The sequence below is a fragment of the Cinclus cinclus genome, chromosome 3 (genome assembly GCF_963662255.1).
Source record: "Cinclus cinclus chromosome 3, bCinCin1.1, whole genome shotgun sequence".
NCBI classification, from domain to species: Eukaryota; Metazoa; Chordata; class Aves; order Passeriformes; family Cinclidae; genus Cinclus; species Cinclus cinclus.
Genome location: NC_085048.1, coordinates 44,554,534 through 44,572,002, shown reverse-complemented (window position 1 = coordinate 44,572,002; position 17,469 = coordinate 44,554,534). Strand labels below are relative to the sequence as shown.

At 42.9% G+C, this 17,469-nt stretch overlaps 1 protein-coding gene across 2 annotated transcripts in view; it reads left to right on the top strand.

Annotated features, from left to right (window-relative positions):
• The window catches only part of SESN1 (sestrin 1), a 75,811-nt gene that overhangs the window by 54,502 nt on the left and 3,840 nt on the right, over positions 1–17,469 (top strand). Inside the window, exons 1-6 of one of the 2 annotated variants that reach the window (XM_062488725.1) lie at positions 1,963–2,032; positions 11,882–11,947; positions 12,837–13,037; positions 13,949–14,131; positions 15,330–15,572; positions 16,810–16,957. In XM_062488725.1, the coding sequence (XP_062344709.1) occupies positions 12,867–13,037; positions 13,949–14,131; positions 15,330–15,572; positions 16,810–16,957 (745 nt within the window). In that variant the 5' untranslated portion in view covers positions 1,963–2,032; positions 11,882–11,947; positions 12,837–12,866. Of the gene's footprint in view, positions 1–1,962; positions 2,033–11,881; positions 11,948–12,836; positions 13,038–13,948; positions 14,132–15,329; positions 15,573–16,809; positions 16,958–17,469 lie in introns of those variants that run through there. The other variant, XM_062488724.1, reaches the window with a different exon arrangement.

Sequence of the window (17,469 nt, the reverse complement as noted above, 5' to 3'; positions counted from 1 at the left end):
TCTACCTATTTGCAGTAGTGTTAGAAACCATACTTCTGTTTTTGTGTCCTTGCCAAAGCGTGAATAATCTCAAGATCTAAACTCCTTAGAGCTTCCCAAATTAAACTTTGTACTTCTGCTACCTAATAACTGCAGAACAGAACGTTAAATTTGGACAAGCTGTGCTGACATTAAAAAAACTTGTGGTTTAGAGGTGAGAGTGAGCTGTAGACATCTTAAAGGCAGAAATTACCAGAGGAAGAACTCTTTGGGGGACAGTAAGAGTCCTAAGTGATGGACCAAATAGTTCAGGCAACAAATAAAACCATTGGAGTTCTTGCACCGTGGTGAGTTCAAGTCAGTCAGTTGTGAGAACAGCTCAGGTGAACCAAAGGAGTCTCACAGCCGCTTGCAGCTCTGAGAGAAAAGATGGTGTCTTTGGTGGGAAATACAGTGGGTAGGAATGGCCTGATTTATAATTGCTCACAAAACAGCATGATAACTTGCAAGTCATTTGCCCATTAAAGATGAAGATTAAGAAATCTTAAAAAAAATTAAGAAGCTGGCCATTAAGAAAACAGCATTTAAGAAGGATCTAGAAAAAGAAAAATAGCAATTCAGTAAGGTTCGAAGAGAAGACAATAAATCTAATGTATGAATAGGGTAAAATGTTTGGTCTTAGCTAAACCTTACAATCCTAAAGGCTATGAAAGGAAAGCTTCTATATATTGGTCTAAACTTATCTCCTGACGTAGCAAATTGTCAGCCCTCCATTCTAATAAACAACTTGTTTTTGTTATTATTATAAAAGTATCAGGTGTAGTTACATTCCTAAAGGGTTGATCCTTTTTGACACATACAGCAGGAATTTAGATTGTACAAAGAATAGAGTTTATTTCCCTCCCTAGAACTGTGTACCAATTCTAATAATAGAATTTTTTTTTTTTAAGCTTGACAATCAGATTAAGGTTAAATCAAGAGGAATGCTTTCAAATACTGGCTTTTTTTTTTACTCGCATGCTACAATGATACGTTCTTCTATTTAATTTAAATTCTTTCATCACTGTAATGAATGCCTTGATTGCTGTGCCATATTGTTATCATGATAAAGATTTTTGCTGTTTGAGAGATAACAAATGTATACTCAAGGGATAGAAGAGATTGATAGACTCATATGAAATTTGTTATGAAAAGGGTAGTGGCTGTGGACAGCAAGGAAGGAGAGGAATCCACAGGGAAGTGTTCATAGTGGCCATTGTGGGGCGGCTTAGTCGTTGCTGAAACACCTGGTGATTTCATTAAGGCAACATATTAGGTGGAGCTAAAACTAATACAGATCAGCTCAGAGTCCCAAAGAATTACAAGTTCTTTACAAAGAACTTGTAAACGTTCCTGGGAAAGAATCATCTGATCATCCTCCAAGATACTAATTTGATGTCCAGGGTATTGCAGCAACAGGTATTTCAAGTGCTCCTGCCTGGATGGCTTTTCTGTGGAAAGAATTTAAGATCTAGGTTTCGCAGTTCTTTGAAGTCATATGTTTGTGCTGAACTTGACTCAAAAAGTTGCCCTATTGGACTGAAACAGAACTGTTTCAACTTAAACCAGCAAAGTGCAGACATTTTTGTTTGCAGAATTAGGCTTTTCACACTGTAGCTGGTTTTAGCTTCCTCAGGGCTTTCCTTGAAATGTAGCAATAAGGAAAAATTGCATTTCTGATAAATTAGAGTGCACAGATGTTAAATGCCAACTTCTATGGATGTGCTTGCTATGAAGGAGTATGCTTCTATGCTTTAGGTGGTGTTTGCTTTGAGTATATCTCATGCATTCTTTCTGGGTGAAAGGAACTCTGTATCTATTGATATGTTCATGTTAAACGTCTGTTGTGTTTTCCCTTAGGAGCATTTCAGTAGATCTCTGTTTACTTGCATCAATACATGGTCAAACATACTGTTGTGTTTCCCCAGGGGAACGTTCCAGTTATGCAAACCAAACCCTGGATCTGTCCCCGTGTTCCCCGGCTGCGCTGCAGTTTGCGCTCATCAGTACCCAAGTGAGCTCTGTGCCATATTCTGTTATGAAACTGCTCATGTAATTGGTCATACTAGCTCACAAATAGGAATCATTTCAGTCTGCAATTGTATACTGATTTATAGATGAGCAGGGGGCTCAGGTTTGTCTGGGCTCTTTAGTTTGGAGGAGTTAGTTGCACTTTGGAAATATTTGTGTGAGGGCTGGGGTGGAGAAAGGGTTTGAAGCAAACTGGAGTGAAGGGATTCTGCTAAGGCAAAGGCATACCTGGAGCCTGAGCAGGGCTTGTGTACTCTGACCATATGGGAGAGCTTTTAAGTCCATTATTATTTGTTTGCTGTGGCTGTGCAACTTCCTCTTCCCCTTTGTACACAGTTTTTCTGACATGCTGTCACTGCCTCCATCTCTCCTGACAGAGAAAGAGAAGAACATGATACAATTTCCTACCTTCTGTTGTTGAGCTGGTTGTTTAAAGAGAGAGAATTTCCCTTGGACGATGCCAGAAAAGAATCTGTATCTGCCAAGGTTCTTTGTATAGGAACAACTGTTAATATAAACAGGTTTCCTCACAAATGCCCAGGCATTTGTACAAATGACCACAATGGGACAAAACCACTTTGGAAGTGAGAGGCAGCTGCCCCTCCTCCCCCACACCTTCTTCCAAAGATATTCACAAATTCATGGGAGGTGATGACCATTCATCTGTCATCCAGGAAGATTTCTTATGGTGAGGCATCTTCTTTCATTTTAGCTTGCAGGTAATTACTCCCCTTTTCAATAGTTTTTCTGAGTGCAGGCCAGTTCTTTGCCTGTGTTGAAAGAGGAGCCCTTTTTGTTACACCTTGGCCTGAAGTAAGGAAGCAAGCAGCGGGAATCAAACAGTGTTCTTCGTTAGTTTATTTTATTAGCTCACAAAATGCATACTTCCTTGCCAATATTGCATTATTCTTTCTCCATGCTTCTGGTGAGCATTTTATAAAGTGCAAGTAGGTAAGGACACTCAGTTTCTTCTGGAAAACTTACCAGCTTCAAGCCAAGGCCCCAAATAAGGATGGAGATGTGGTACTTGGGCATCCCCAGTTAATTTTAACCTAGTAACTGCTGCTAAGCCTTCAGTAGTGGACTATCCCTTGGTTCTCCAGCATTAATTGCATGACCCAGAGGCATGGTGGTATTGGAAAACTGTAGAGGGAAGAAAGCCTTTAAGGCTCAAGAATTAGAGATGTGCAGAACTGCTGCCTTGCGTCGTGTTGCCATGTTCCTCTGACAGCACTGTCCTCAGCGTTTTCTGCATTTAGCTGTTAGGTTTGGTAACAGTAGCGGCCTGTGAGCAATTTTGCAGTGCTCAGTTTTACATTTAACAGAAGTGTAAAGTTCAGTGTCATGGAATTTCCCTGCTTGGTTGTTAAGATAACTTGGTACAGCTCAAAACTACACAGCCTGAATTGTAGGCAGAAACCTTCCTCTCCCAGGAGAATATGTTTAGGGGTTCAGAGCTGTCCTGGCTCTTCTCCCATGAAAACTGCAACAGATCTCCTCTTGGGGTTACCATATTTTATTTTAATTCGAATTATTTGAAGGAAAACTATCTAACAGTATGTAGCTTTATAGATCTTATGTTGTTGTGAAAGAAAAAAGAAGGAAAATCACGTGGGCCAGCTCAGGGACTTGTTTCTTTTGAAATAATTGATGACATAAAATCCCAGACCAAAAGAGGTGGGAGATGCAAGGCATCTGGCAGAGTTTACAGCCCTGGGGGGGTCGGCAGGCGCAGCACAGCCTGCTGCAAACAAAGGCCGAGTGTTTTGCTGATACGATTGCAAAACATATGTTTGCCCAGGACTGTTATGATCTTGGGAACAGGCAGGAGGCCAGATTTCTGCAGCAGCAACACACTTAGTCACACAAATATCTGCAAAATGTGAACCTCCTGCGATTTCTCGGTTTAAAAGCCGTAATTATTTGTTGCTTAAAGAGAAGGTAGAAACTCTTGCATAAGGAACAGGAGAGGGGAACGGAAAGCATTGTCCAAGGAGCGTCTCTGTGCCGGGGAGGAGAGCGGAACGGAGCCGAGGGGTCCGGGACTCTAGGCTGTTCTGCCGGGCCGGGGTGAACCGGACGGGGTCTGCCGCCTCTTGTGCCCTCACCCGCATCATCTGGTGGCACTGCCGAGCACAGGGAGCAGCCGCGGGGTTCAGCGAGCGCCGGTCCCCGGCGGGGCAGCGCCCCGGCCGCCGCTCCGCCCCTGCGCCGGGCGGGACGGGACGGGACAGGGCTGGGACCGCCCCGGCGGCGCTGGGGCAGAGAGCCCAGCGGGGCTGCGAGAGCGGCGAGCCCGGCCCCAGCTCCAGTCCCGCAGAGCCCGCCGGACGGTGGCGAGGCCGGGCCGGCAGCACCAGGTACTCGCGGGTGGCCCGGCTGTTCCCGGGGCGGGGGTCCCTCTCCCCGCGGGCATCCCCCAGAGAAATCCCTGCTGGAAGGAGGGGCGGAGCCCGGCAGCCCCTGCGGATCATCCGCGGCGTCTCCCTGCGGGCTCCTCGCTCGGAGGGTGTCGTTCGTGGTTCGCAGGTCCTGCTGAGCCGCGGGATGAGCGGCTGCTGCCTACCTTGGCAGTGCCGATGCCGTCGCTATCCTGCGCGACGCCGCTGGTCCCAGGAGGGCTGTGTTCCGCCGGTGCGTGGGGTGACCGGGTAGCTCTGCAGAGTTCTCGGGCTCGTCCAGGTGGTTTTTGCCTCGGGACCGCCTGGCATTTCCGTCGTTCTTGCATAGATTTGGATTATCCTTTTGAAACAGTAAGGCTGGTCTTGTGTTTCTCACGGAGAAGAGCGGGTGTAATTGTAAACAAATGCAAGTCAAGAGCATTATTTTGGGTAGGAATAAACCTGCTGATTTGTATCTCTCTCGTAAATTTCTTAGGGTCACCACGTTAAGATTCTAATTCTAAGGGACATTTTTAAATCGTCTGAACTGTTGTAGGTTACCGCAGAACCTGTTTTGTGTTTTTCTGATTTAGAGTAATCCGGTGGATTACTTCATAGATACATATATATGGATATATGCTTTGCTTTGACATAATCCACCAGTACAGTCTATGTAATGCAAACGGTTACAGTCACATTTAGACTGCTCTGTGTCACCAATTTATTGGTATTTAAATAGTGTTTACAGCAGGGAAATTGCAGACATTCATTAGAAATCCTTAGCCCTATAATGCTTTCTGTTTCATTACAGAAGTGCCATATTAAAAAAAGGTAGGCAGTAATCATTGAAACTCAGCCTCAGTTTCAGTGAGCTGATATCAAAAGTAAATTGGGTTGTGGGCTCTAGGCAGTTGTATCACAAAAACCACTTCAGGAAGATCTGTTAATGCTGGGGAAGAGTAGGTGGCACATAGACAGGCACCTTAAGACTACTGCAGTTGGACCTGCTTGTACTGCTCAGTCCTAGAAAATGACCAGAGAAGAGGTGCTAGAGAAGGAGACAGGGGAGTCTGGGCTTTGCTTTTATTCCTGCTATTGTGAACAAGGTGTGTGATCTGGGACACACTCTCCCCTGCCCTGATTTCTGTCTTGAATCAAGTCACATAAAATAGATGGGGATGTTTTTTAAAATCAGGTATCTTAAAGGACTTCAAAACATTCAGAGAAATGACAATGAAATTAAAGTAGTTTACATCTTTAAGTTCATGCAAAAATAACGTACTCTATATGAAAGAGGAGCAGTTCAGCATTTGCCATGCTCTAATTCCAGTGAAGAGTGGTAGGTCTGTGTAACGAAGTGCCTTGTAATAGAGGGGGAGTACTTGTTCCCAGTTCTTTAAATCCGTACAAGTAGAGACGTGTCTGTTGCTTCAGTTGAATGACAGTCAGACATACCCAGCAAATGGAACCAGTGCAAAGATGTAAAGAACACGAGCATTTCTCGCATAATTTTTTCCATCATTTTAATGTGAATCGTGGTTTGTTTGGGAAAGCCACAACAGTTGCAGCTACTTCCAGAATAAGTAAACAAATAAACAGTAAACAAATAGCTGGGGGCAGCTCTGCATAGGCCCACATTTAGAAAATATGTAGGATTTCTCTGTGTGTAGGAAAATTAATATATTTAATCACCACTCTTTGTTCTTTATTCTCTTCTTTGTAGAAGTTTTCTGTCCAATATGGAAACTAGAGTAGCTGCTGCATTTAGCAGAACTGAAAATGCAGTTTTTAAGCTGAGTATGTATCAGCTTGGGGACAGCTTGTCCTGTGGGGCCAGTTGTGCCAGTCCTTGTTGTTAAGGTCCTAAACAAGAAAACTCCATTTGTAGCCTCAGTGTCACCAGCAGTGAGATTTTGCTGTTGGTGGCCTTTAAAGGGGAAGTAGGAACCAGCCAATTCACAGCGCAGCAGCAGCAGCAATATGAAGCCTCTTAGACTAGTATGTGCCAAATCTCTCTTGGAAATGCTGCACAGCCTTCTTGGACATGGACATGGACATGCGTAGGGGCATTTCATCCTATAAGCTTATGAAGCCCTAAATGTGTATTTTTAATGCCCATGCTTCAAATGCTCATCATATAATATACTAGGTTGAGTTTTCAGCACAGGCATGCTGGAGGAGTTAATTCTACCAGGAGATTGTGTTAGAGTTTTTAACTCACAACTAATTGTGCCTTTCTTAACCCTAAGCCTGGGTAAGAAAGCACTTAGATTGTGTAAAATGATGACTGGTTGTCTAGGAAAATGTTACCTCCAAAAAATTCACCTCAATCTCATTTCCCTTCTCTGGTTCATTACATTAGATTGTTTTATATTGTATTATGCGGTGTGATTTTCATATAATTTTGTTTTACTCTAGCAATACTTAGTGCTTAATCAGGACATAGATGATTCAGATAAAGATGTTAATTCAAATGTAGTTTAGTGAAGTAAATTGATAATTATCATTTTACTTTGCCTGTGGCTTGTCTATGATAAAATGTTCCCTTTGCCATTTAGAGACAGCCTAAGTAAGTATGTAAATAAGTTTTTCTGGTAGATAGAAATCTGGTAGACTTGATAGTGGTACTGACTGTACTTGAGGGGAGGGAGATGACTTGCTGTGCTAAGACCAGGGAAGCAGTTTGAGTGAGAATTGTGGATTATAGCTCATCAATCTTGAATGAAAATTAGCAGTTCGGTAACAGTCCCTAGATTCAATGGACAAAAATGCCATTGAGTTTTGGGAGAGGTTTTGTGAACGGGGCAGAGCTCTAGCTCCAAGGAGCCAGGGATCGACAAGGATGTGAAAAAGCATTTTAGGCATATAATAGAGGAAGAACTGTAGCTTGCAATAGATAGCTGCTCCTGTTCCAGAGGCTCTGTGACCTGGCTTGTAGCTTAATTCTGTTTTCAGTGTTTCTAGTGAAATTTCTGATATTGGGTGTTTGCTTAGACTGTGACTTTTTTTTTTAATGTACATTTAAAAGAGATGCAGAAGCAAAGCAGACAATGTTCTATTACTAGTAGAGGTAATATGTGTTGTACTTTAAGTAGTTACAAACCTCTTCTACACAATTGTGGTTCAATTTTCTATCTCAAGCTTTTTACATAAATTTGACAGGAATTATGTTCCTGTCAAGATGCTTAAAAAAGCTGCCTAAAAATTCGGCTTGATTAACAGCTGTAAGATACAGAAGAGCTCCACGTTGTGTGAATTTGCACATGTTTGAAGCTTCAGAGTGGTCTTCCCTGAGCATGTATGTGCAGGCAGTACAGACTTCTGGTCTGGTTGTCCTTGTGGAGTTCGATGTGCTAATTGAGCCAGACTGGTGAGAGTAAGTGGTAACTGGGGAGTATATAATTAAGCTTGCAGACTTGTCTCATTAACTTTTCTGTCTCAGCTCTGCAGTGCTGTTTCTTGGTGTAAATTTGCATAAAGCATTTCCTGGCTGAGAAGTCTCTGAACAGGCACACAGTCTGATGGTTAGGGCATTAGCCTGTGACTTGAGAGATCTCAGCTCAAGCCACCAGTCTTCTGTGGCAGCTTTTCTAAGATGTGTAGATTTTCCATTTCTCAAGGATTTTTCTTCTTATACATGGGAGATAACATGCTTGTCCTACCTCACAGGAATCTTGCATTATCTAAATGCAGGAGATGTGATGCTGGGCTGATATGGCAGTGGTGAGGGATATGTAAATAGAAAAATGATAGCTACCTGGTGAATGTAGTTCCCATGGAAATAATAATAGCGGTTGTACAGAAATGCAAGTTACATTACAAAAGGGGGAAGAGGAGGCTTTTCTGTGTTTTTCAAGGTTGTCTCTGTCAACACAGCAGTACAGCATTTACATGGCTAAAGTCTTGCTTTTCTGTCAAGGTATGTCTGGAAGGTGAGTGGTGGAGTGGATTGCCACCCAGCAAGGCCCACCTCCTTCCATTAGCTTGAGCTTCTGGGTGTTGAGGGTGAAATCTGTTCCACCCTTGGTGCTCAGCTTTGCAGCCACCTGAGTTTTATGTTCTGGCTTTGAAGATGGAGTACGTCTGATGCATCATCATCATCATTATTGTTATTATTGTTATTATTGTTATTGTTATTATTTATTTGCACCTAAAGCCTCAGTTGTGGTTGGTTTTCTGCTGAGCTTTGAGCTGTATTCAGCTGCAGAGTTTCTAGACTGAATGAAAGTGGTATGGTGAGGTTGACAAACCGGAGGAAAGGAGCCAGGAGAAGTTTGTTGCAGAGAATTTGTCACTAAGTAGGTCACTTTGGTGTGCAATTCTGTGGCCAGGAATTGCATGAAAGTTGCTTATACTTTTGGAATACACAAAAGGAATACAGGCTTTTTTCCAGCTGCTACTCGTCCTAGACACAACTGCTTCACCAAGAGCTTGTTGGTGCTTCAGGGGAAATGGTGCTTTAAGAGAAAGGTGCAGGAGAGAGATGTAGTGGTGTGTCTGGTCAGGAGGTAGGTCTTGCCTTTGAGAGGGAGAGTGTTGCTCCCTGAGTTGAGTGTATTTGGAAGACGGAGGTTTAGTGAAGGATGTCATGAAGCATAGAAATACTTTCAGGACAAAGGAGGGATTCACTAGGACTGTTTTGAGAATTGCTACTGTGTTATCAAGTATTTGAAATGCTGGGATGCTGGAAGCACACAGCTACTTCTGAAGTAGTAGGAGAACTTGATTAAATGCTGCTTCCAAAAAAAGAGAGGAAAACAGTTTTTTTAAAGGTCTGCCATAGCTTGTAACTGAAGAACAAGCTTTCAAAAGGCTCCTAATGGGTCAGATTTTACACAACTCTCATGACTATGTTAAGCATACACCTCATGGCAAAATGCTTCTGTTCTCAGCACCCTCGGGAAGAAACCCCCATTTTGCAGACAGGAAACAGGCTCATCTTCACAAATCCTTTGTTACAATTCTGTCACAACAGAGCCTTGACCCCAGACTTCTCAAGTACTAGACTGGTACCATGATATCGGGGGATGATTCCTCTCCTGATAGAAAACAAAGCAACTTATTTAATCATTAAAAAAAACTCTTAACCATCCAAACCCTTGCTGCAAAATGACTTGAGTAATATCATCTGTTACATGTTGTGTAATTGTAAGTTTGACCTCCTGTATGCTTTAAAAAAGAAAAGTGTATTGGTTGTGATGTATTTTAGATTGTGGAGCAAAATACATCAGCAGTCTTGCTGATCTCAGGTTCTTAAAGCTGAGTTTGGATTTTTGTTTTCCCCTTCTAACTGTTCAGGGAGAAGGAAGGACTGAAAAACAGTTGTTCAAGAATTAAACTTCAAGATATTTGACTTGGAGGGCTTCATCTGGAAAGCTGCAGACATCTGCTAAATTAAATGCTGCTTACAATTTAAATGATCTCTCTTTTTGCTTGTGTTGTTTGCATATAAGATGTTTCTCTAGTATAGTTATAGAAAAATAAGAAGCTCTGCTGAACTTTTAAAGATATGCTGATAAATTACATCCTACAAGTAGCATTACTTGGCTGACAGGCAAAATTTGCTTGTGTATGTTGGGACTTGTAGTGGGAAAAAGCTACACTGAGGGGGGGAAAGTGAAAAGACTGTTTGTAAGAGGTGCCCTTTGATCTTACTTTATCCAAGTAAAACTTGAGAAATTGATTGATCTGACTTTAGGATTTAAGGAGATTGTCAGACTCTGAAGAGTTTGGCATGCCTCTTAAGCCTGCACTCGTTGTTTCCAGCTCTCTAAAGCTGTTTTTTAATCTTAGGGGAAAGTTCAGGAAATGGTAACTGATTAATAAAATTGATTCTTGTACAGTGAACTCGTGCAAATAGAAACCTCAGCTAAAGAGAGAAAAAGTGCAGTAGTGAGTACAACCAGTATTGTATGTTTGTAACAGCCTTTACCTATGTGGGGAAAATGTGGCAAAGTTAACAAACTGCATTTGGCAGGCAGCTCTCGGGGCATCGTCTGCTCTTGAGGCCTAAACCAGCTGAAGGTGCCCCTCTGCTCTGTGTGGACTGAGCTGGCTCAGTGCATGGTATTAATTCATCTAAACCTGCTTGTGAACCTGGACAAAGTTGGTATCGTCACAAAATGGGTGGGTTTGGCTAAGGAACAGAGGCAATGGGTATGTTCTACAAGATGATTGGGAAAGAGGGCTCAGGTAAGGAGCCCAAACCATTTGTTTATATAATGCCTAGTGTTTAGCGCTCAGCTCCATCCTCAGCTTTAATCCCAGGTCTCCCTCCATCTGCAAGAGTGCCATGCCATCAGCTGGCAGGGTTCCCATCTTTCCTTGGGAAGCCAAGCTGCTCACTGGGGAGTAATCCCTCAGGAGCCCTGTTTTGCAGCAAGTGCCACACACAAGGCAGAGGGAGCCTCTGCAACGATGGCATGGGGGGCATGTGTGAAAGTGTAAGGTCATGAGGCCATGCCCTGCTTTGGTACCTGCCCCCTGAAACCTGATGTGCCTTCTCAGGGGGCTACTCTGTGCTAAATAGAGAGACTGCCCTGGAACATGTGGCTCTCCCCACTTCCAGAGGGAACAGTGTTAATGGGCAGGACACAAATGCACCCAAGTCTTCTATGTATTTGTTCCTTGGCTGCAGGAAAGGCCCAGGGTGCCATAAACTTGTCAGAAATCTTCATCCAGCTGAAGGAGAGGACAAGTAATGAACTGCCAGGGTTATCCTTCCTCCACCTTACTACAAGGCAGTACATCCACACAAGTGGGTGCAAGGATCTGGCTGCTGCTGTTCTGATGGAGCAAATTCCCCTCCCTCCTTCCCTGCAAACCTGAATAGCTTTTAATCCTATCTTGAACAGAAAGAAGATGCAAATGTAGATCAGGTACTTTCAGCAGTTTAAGTGCTCTTTGAGGTTGGGAAGAAGAAATCTGATTAGGGTTACAGCTGTTTCATTTCCTGACAGATGCACAGGGTGTTGTGTGCTGGCGAACTGCGGATGTACACACACAGAGCAGCCTCGTTTTGTATCAGTGGCATAACCACACAGCAGCCGGCATGTTCGGAACTCCTTGTCCTGGACACCCTGCCAAAGTATGCTTTATGCAGAATTTTCTGTGAACCAGGCTGTAGTGTGTTTGTGTGTGTGTGTGCGCGCGTGTGTGTGCATGCATATAAATTCGTGTGTGTTTTCTGTGGTTGACAGGGCCTTTGTTATTGAACTTTTTGTTGCTGGAGTGGGGCAGTGTGCTGTAAACAAGCGCAGCTAATTATAAAGCACTTGTATAAAACATGATTTGCATTTGTACAAATAGTACTAGTAAAAGTGCCCGTGCAAGAGTACCACAAGTACCCAAATAAGCCCAGCTCTGAATGGAGAACTCTTTTCTTTCTTGCAACCACAGCTGAAAAAGCTGTTTATAACTAAATGCTGAGGTGGTGTAATTTTCTTTTCTAGGAACTTGGAATAAGAATTCCTAGACCACTGGGACACGGACCAAGCAGATTCATCCCTGAGAAGGAGGTGTGGTAGTGTTTTCAAGTACATAGTGAACTTTATGCTTTTAAGGAACATCATTTTAGTAGTAGCCCACAGTGGTTTCAGGACAGCTGATCTGCAAAACATTTTCAGTAGCGATCACATTCAGTCCTGAGACTTTGGCCACAGTTCTAGTGTACAGAACAGTGAGAGCCTTAGGGAGCTTTAGAATAGTTATGACCCCTCCCATGCTATCTAGCATGAGAGAAACCCAATACTGTTTCCTTGTGAACATCCGGATGTAATTTCCTACTGGTCCACAAGGTACCTGCCCCTCTGCTCTGGGATTGCTTTTTCTTGAGCTGTCTCTACTGCTCTGAAGAATCTGAGAAGCTCCAGAGTGCTTTGGATGAGCATTTCTGCTGCTTCTCTCCTGATTGTCTGGTAAGAGAATTTGAAACAGAGGAACAGTTAGTTATATGCTTGTGGTTTTCTAGGGATTGTAGTCTTTTTCAATTTACTTTTTTTGTCTCTTGTCATCTTAGCTAGCTTTTTACTTATTTCCCTCTTTTTCCCTAGTAAAAGTGATGATTCAATTAGCTTTTAGTTATAATAAACTAAGATCAGCCTGGGGTATTCAAGAAAGTGAAGGTGAGACAGTTAAAAATGAGAAGTCAGTGTCATATTAGGGAGAGACTAAAGCCAAAAATCTCCTTTTGCTGATATGACCACGTGTGATCTCCTAAATGAGAAATCATTTGAGAGGTATTACAGGGATTTAATGAGCCTTATGTGCACTGATTTTACGCCATTAATAGATTTATAGTACAATTCCTTTCACTTGCGGCCTCTGGGTGCTGTGGTAATATATTTACTTGCTGTTTTATTGGTGGCACTTGGACAATATTGCTCATTGCTCTTTCTCTCCAATCAGACAATTCAGGTGGGAAAGGAGGACGCCACGATGCACACGCTGTTTGCTGAGTCTTTTGCCACGCTAGGCCGACTGGACAATGTCACCTTGGTGATGGTTTTCCACCCACAGTATCTTGAAAGCTTTCTAAAAACTCAGCACTATCTCCTGCAAATGGATGGCCCACTCCCGCTCCATTACCGGCACTACATCGGGATAATGGTACGCACCAGGCGGAAACCGCCACGCTGCCGCGGCTCGAGCCCTGCCTGAGAGCAGCTGTTACTGTGTGTTGCAGTGTCTAGCTGGAAAGGCATTTCACCAGCAGCTAAGGGAAAAGCAGAGTAGGTTTGTTGGTGTGTGCTTTACAGATGGTTTCAGAAGAGCAGCACTTCATGTTCATAGATTTGGTGGGACTGTGACAAAGAGGGGAAAAGCGTGCTATAGAAATGAGACAATTATTATTGGTTTCTTTAGTGTCTCAGAAACTGTTTCTCGAGAAAGCTTGTTGTTGTGTATGCGTTCTGTCACATACACCCCTCTCTAACTCAGTAGTTGGTCCCATCATGCATTTCTAAATATGTAAATTCTAAGCAAGTTTTCTGCCAAAAGTGATTGATTTATAATTTTTAATCTGTCATTTCAATGATCTTTGCTTACTGAAGTTGAATTAAAGTTTTGGCTGTGTCTTAATTTGATGTAGGAAGTGTTGGAGTAAATGATACTGGGCCTTTCTTTGCTGAGAAGCTACCTGTAGTCTAAAACCTGCTTTTGATTGTTGCTGGTAAAGGTGCAGCTAGAGATAGCTTTTTCTCCCCCGGGGAGTATGATGCAGTATGGATTACTTGCTTCAGGACATGTAATAAATCCATGCCTGTATTTCTCCCTGGGTATAGGCATGTTGCACCTGTAGCCAGCATAATGGTGGTGTGTATGAATAAGGGATATTTGTGTTGTGAGAACAATGATCAAAACAAGCTGATGTGTTATCTCAGAAATCTTTTTTTACTTGAGTCTTTGATCAGTGCAAATTTTATTCTTGGATGTTTTGAGGAAATGATAACTTATGGTATTTGTGATAAAGTACTAACTTTCTGATATTGTTTTCTGTATCACACTGTATTCCTTTCTAGGCTGCAGCACGACATCAGTGCTCTTACCTTGTTAACCTCCATGTGAATGACTTCCTTCACGTTGGTGGAGACCCTAAATGGTTGAATGGTCTGGAAAATGCACCTCAGAAATTGCAAAATTTAGGAGAACTGAACAAAATGTTGGCTCACCGACCCTGGCTTATCACCAAGGAACATATTGAGGTAGGTCTTTTGTGGAGTAATGCGAATGTCTCCTTTTTTCAGTAAAGCAACCACAGATTCTTGGGGTTCAGAGCCAGACAGGGTGAAAGACATTCTGTAGTAATGAGTTTGATTTCAGTGCTACATCATTGCATGATATGGTGTCACTTATGCCCTGTTGTGTAAAACTAACAGGATCATAACCTCTCTTAAATGAGTAACAAATTTAATTTACAACACACTGAAATTTCCCTGTTGTGTTGTAATTCTGTTGGTGCAATGACGATGTGCTCAGATGTGCACCTTCCTCCTCCACCTGTGTGCTTTCAGCAGCCAGAACCCCCGGGTGTTTCTGAGATGCTGCCAGAAGTCAGGCAGAACTCCAGCCACCACATTTTTGTCTGGTTTGCTGCCATTCAAATGCTGAGTTTTCAGGCTGGGATGGAGAGAGCAGGCTGACAGAGCTGCCCAGGGGAGTGGTAGTGGTACAGCACAGCCAGGACTGCAGCACCAACAAACCACCAAGGGGCTGCTTCTTCCACCCCCTCTGCTGTCCTCTGTGCCCATAGTGAGGAGCACGAGGAGCACGTTTGTGCTGGGACTTCCTGGGTGCTGCCTGGCCTGGTGAGAGGTGGAGGCAGGACGCTGCTGTGCTGTGGGGGAGGGCGCACACTCTGCCAGAAGGCCCCAGACCTCCCACATTTTCCTGCCTGAAGGGGAAGTTGGGGTTTGAAGCTTCTTGTCGAATCTAGAGTATTCCACTCACAGGGACAAGGTGGAAGGAGCCTCGCCCTGGTGCCAAGTTTTCACATGGCTGCTCTGCAAGGAGTTGCCTGGGTTTTCTGATGCTGTAAAGACCCCTTGAACAAACATGCAACAGCTGTGGTTGCATCCTCATCAGAGGTGTGAAATCTCAATGCAAGTCAGTATGGCCTCAACAGAAACCACATGGTGCAAAAGAGAAACCCCAGCTTATTCAATTGCCTAGGGACAGAGAGGGGAGAGAAGTTTTGTCCTTTGTGGCTTATCCAAGCAGGTCTGTGTCTGGGAGGTCACCTGGTAACAGGTCATTGAACACACTAATGGCAGCAGAGAGTTAGGAAGCACATTTGGATGTTGGAAAAATAATTTTACGTGGCAAAGAAATATGTTGATAAACTGTATTAAAGTAGGGTCAAATGAATTGCTTTAATACTTTTGTCTTACTTTATTTTTAAAGCAACTTTTGAAGACTGAAGAGAACAGCTGGTCCCTGGCAGAGCTGATCCATGCAGTCGTTCTCCTTACACACTACCACTCCCTTGCTTCCTTCACGTTTGGCTGTGGAATCAGCCCAGAGATAGACTGTGAAGGGGGTCACACCTTCAGACCCCCCTCTGTCAGTAACTACTGCATATGTGATATAACAAATGGTTACCACGGGGTGGATGAAATCCATGCCAGCCAAGCTGGAAGTATTGCAGTAAGTGTCTGAACAAACAATCTCTTCCAATAATAGTCGTTTCTTTGTAAACTTAATACATGGAGGGTGCCTGTCTCTTTATTCTTTGAGAGTGGGATTGATGAGCCTAATCCAGATGTGGGTATTGAAAAAATGGACTTAGGAGGAGCTGAAATTATATTTGGAAGCTGGGGAAAGCTACCAAAGGGAGAAACGGACACAACCTCTGTTGTCCTTTTTTTTCTGCCTGTCATTCATAAAGGTGAACTGAGATGAGTCCCAGCCTCAGCTACTTCATGACACCTGTCCTGAGCAGCAGTGGCCAGGAATGTTTTTTTCATCAGTGCAGTGGAAAGTTGGCTCTTCCTCTGATTCCAGGCTCTGACTTTTTTCCCTTGAGCTGTTTGTCACGCATAACACAACAGATCATTCACAACTTTGTGACTCTCTTTAAAACATTCTCTCCTGCCTGCAGCAGTTTTGCTGATCTGGACTTGTTTTCCCTTGGTGAAAAGCATGATGTGAACTAATTGTTGTTTTAAGAACAGCTATAAGGGTGTTCTCACTGCAAGATCCTTGCTTGTGATATTTTACTGCAGTGGTGTGGGTGGCATTTAAATTCGTTTGATGGATCTTGCTGGCTCTCTGAAGGAGCAGACTGCAAAAGGCAGGGAGGAAAGGGGCAGAACTGTATAAATTAAAGATAATTTTACTTTACTTTGGTGCTTATGAAGGTTTACAAGATCAATTACTGAATTCTTGTGGTGGTAAAAGAGCTCTTGCGAAAGCTGATTATCTTGCACTGGCTTTCTTTTGAGGCTTCATTAAATCTGCATTTATACTCACCCTTCCTTTTTCCTTCAGTGTTTCTTCTCTGTAAGCAGAGGAGGGAAAAATACAGTTGAGTGTTAAATTGTGGTTACTTCCTCTATCAGAATTTCTGTTACAGCTCCTTGTTTTTCAGTTGCTGAACATTTAGACTTAGAGAAACTAATTTTAGTGTGAGAACAACTAGTTCCAAAATGCTGTGATTTTTAAATCCTGCTAAAAATACCAAGGATCTAATTGAGAAAAGATGATGACTAAATGTAAACCACTGGGTCAGTACAGGTTTCTTTCAAAAACTGTGTTCCTTGAAAAATCTCTATTTAAAGATGTAAAGGACTTGAGTTGTGTTCAAGCTTTCTGGCTTGGCAATTTCTGCTATCACTGTCAGTTCTTTTTGCATGAAAATGAAATCTCTTTCTCTTCGTTTTAGTCTACGGAGTCTGTCTGTGAAGTTGAAGCTCTTATGGAGAAAATGAAGCAGCTGCAGGAGTGCAGAGATGAAGAGGAAGCCAGCCAAGAAGAGATGGCCACGCGTTTTGAAAGAGAGAAGAGAGAAAGCATGTTCGTGTGTTCTTCAGGTAGCACAGATGTAGTCTGTATATGCGTTTATTATAACTTTTCCAAATTATTTGAAGAAATACTCCTGCAGAAGGGGAAAGAAGTGATATTAGATGTCTCACAAACATTACCATTTCTTTGAAGGAATCAAGATTAGGGATGCCTTGTTTTCTTCCAGGAACACTTAAAAGCAAGGTAGAACCAAGATTCGTGGCTGCTTGCAGACACACCGTAACACTGTCTAACCAATGTTGTGTTTAATAGAAATCTCCAGAAGAAATGGAAACGCTCTCTTGAGAGTTTTAGAAGTTTCACAGGAGATTTAAGCATCCTGCAAGATGCTGTAAAAACGAGACACTTGACATGTTTTGCTATTTAAGTGTATGAAACATTACTTTTCAGATGACTGAGAGACAATACTTAAATCTATTACAAGTTTAGGGTTGTCATGGGCTTTTCAGTACAATTTGTTCTAAGACAAACTTGGCATAGACGTCTCTTTTTTAATAAGCTCTCTGTTCCAAACCAGGTT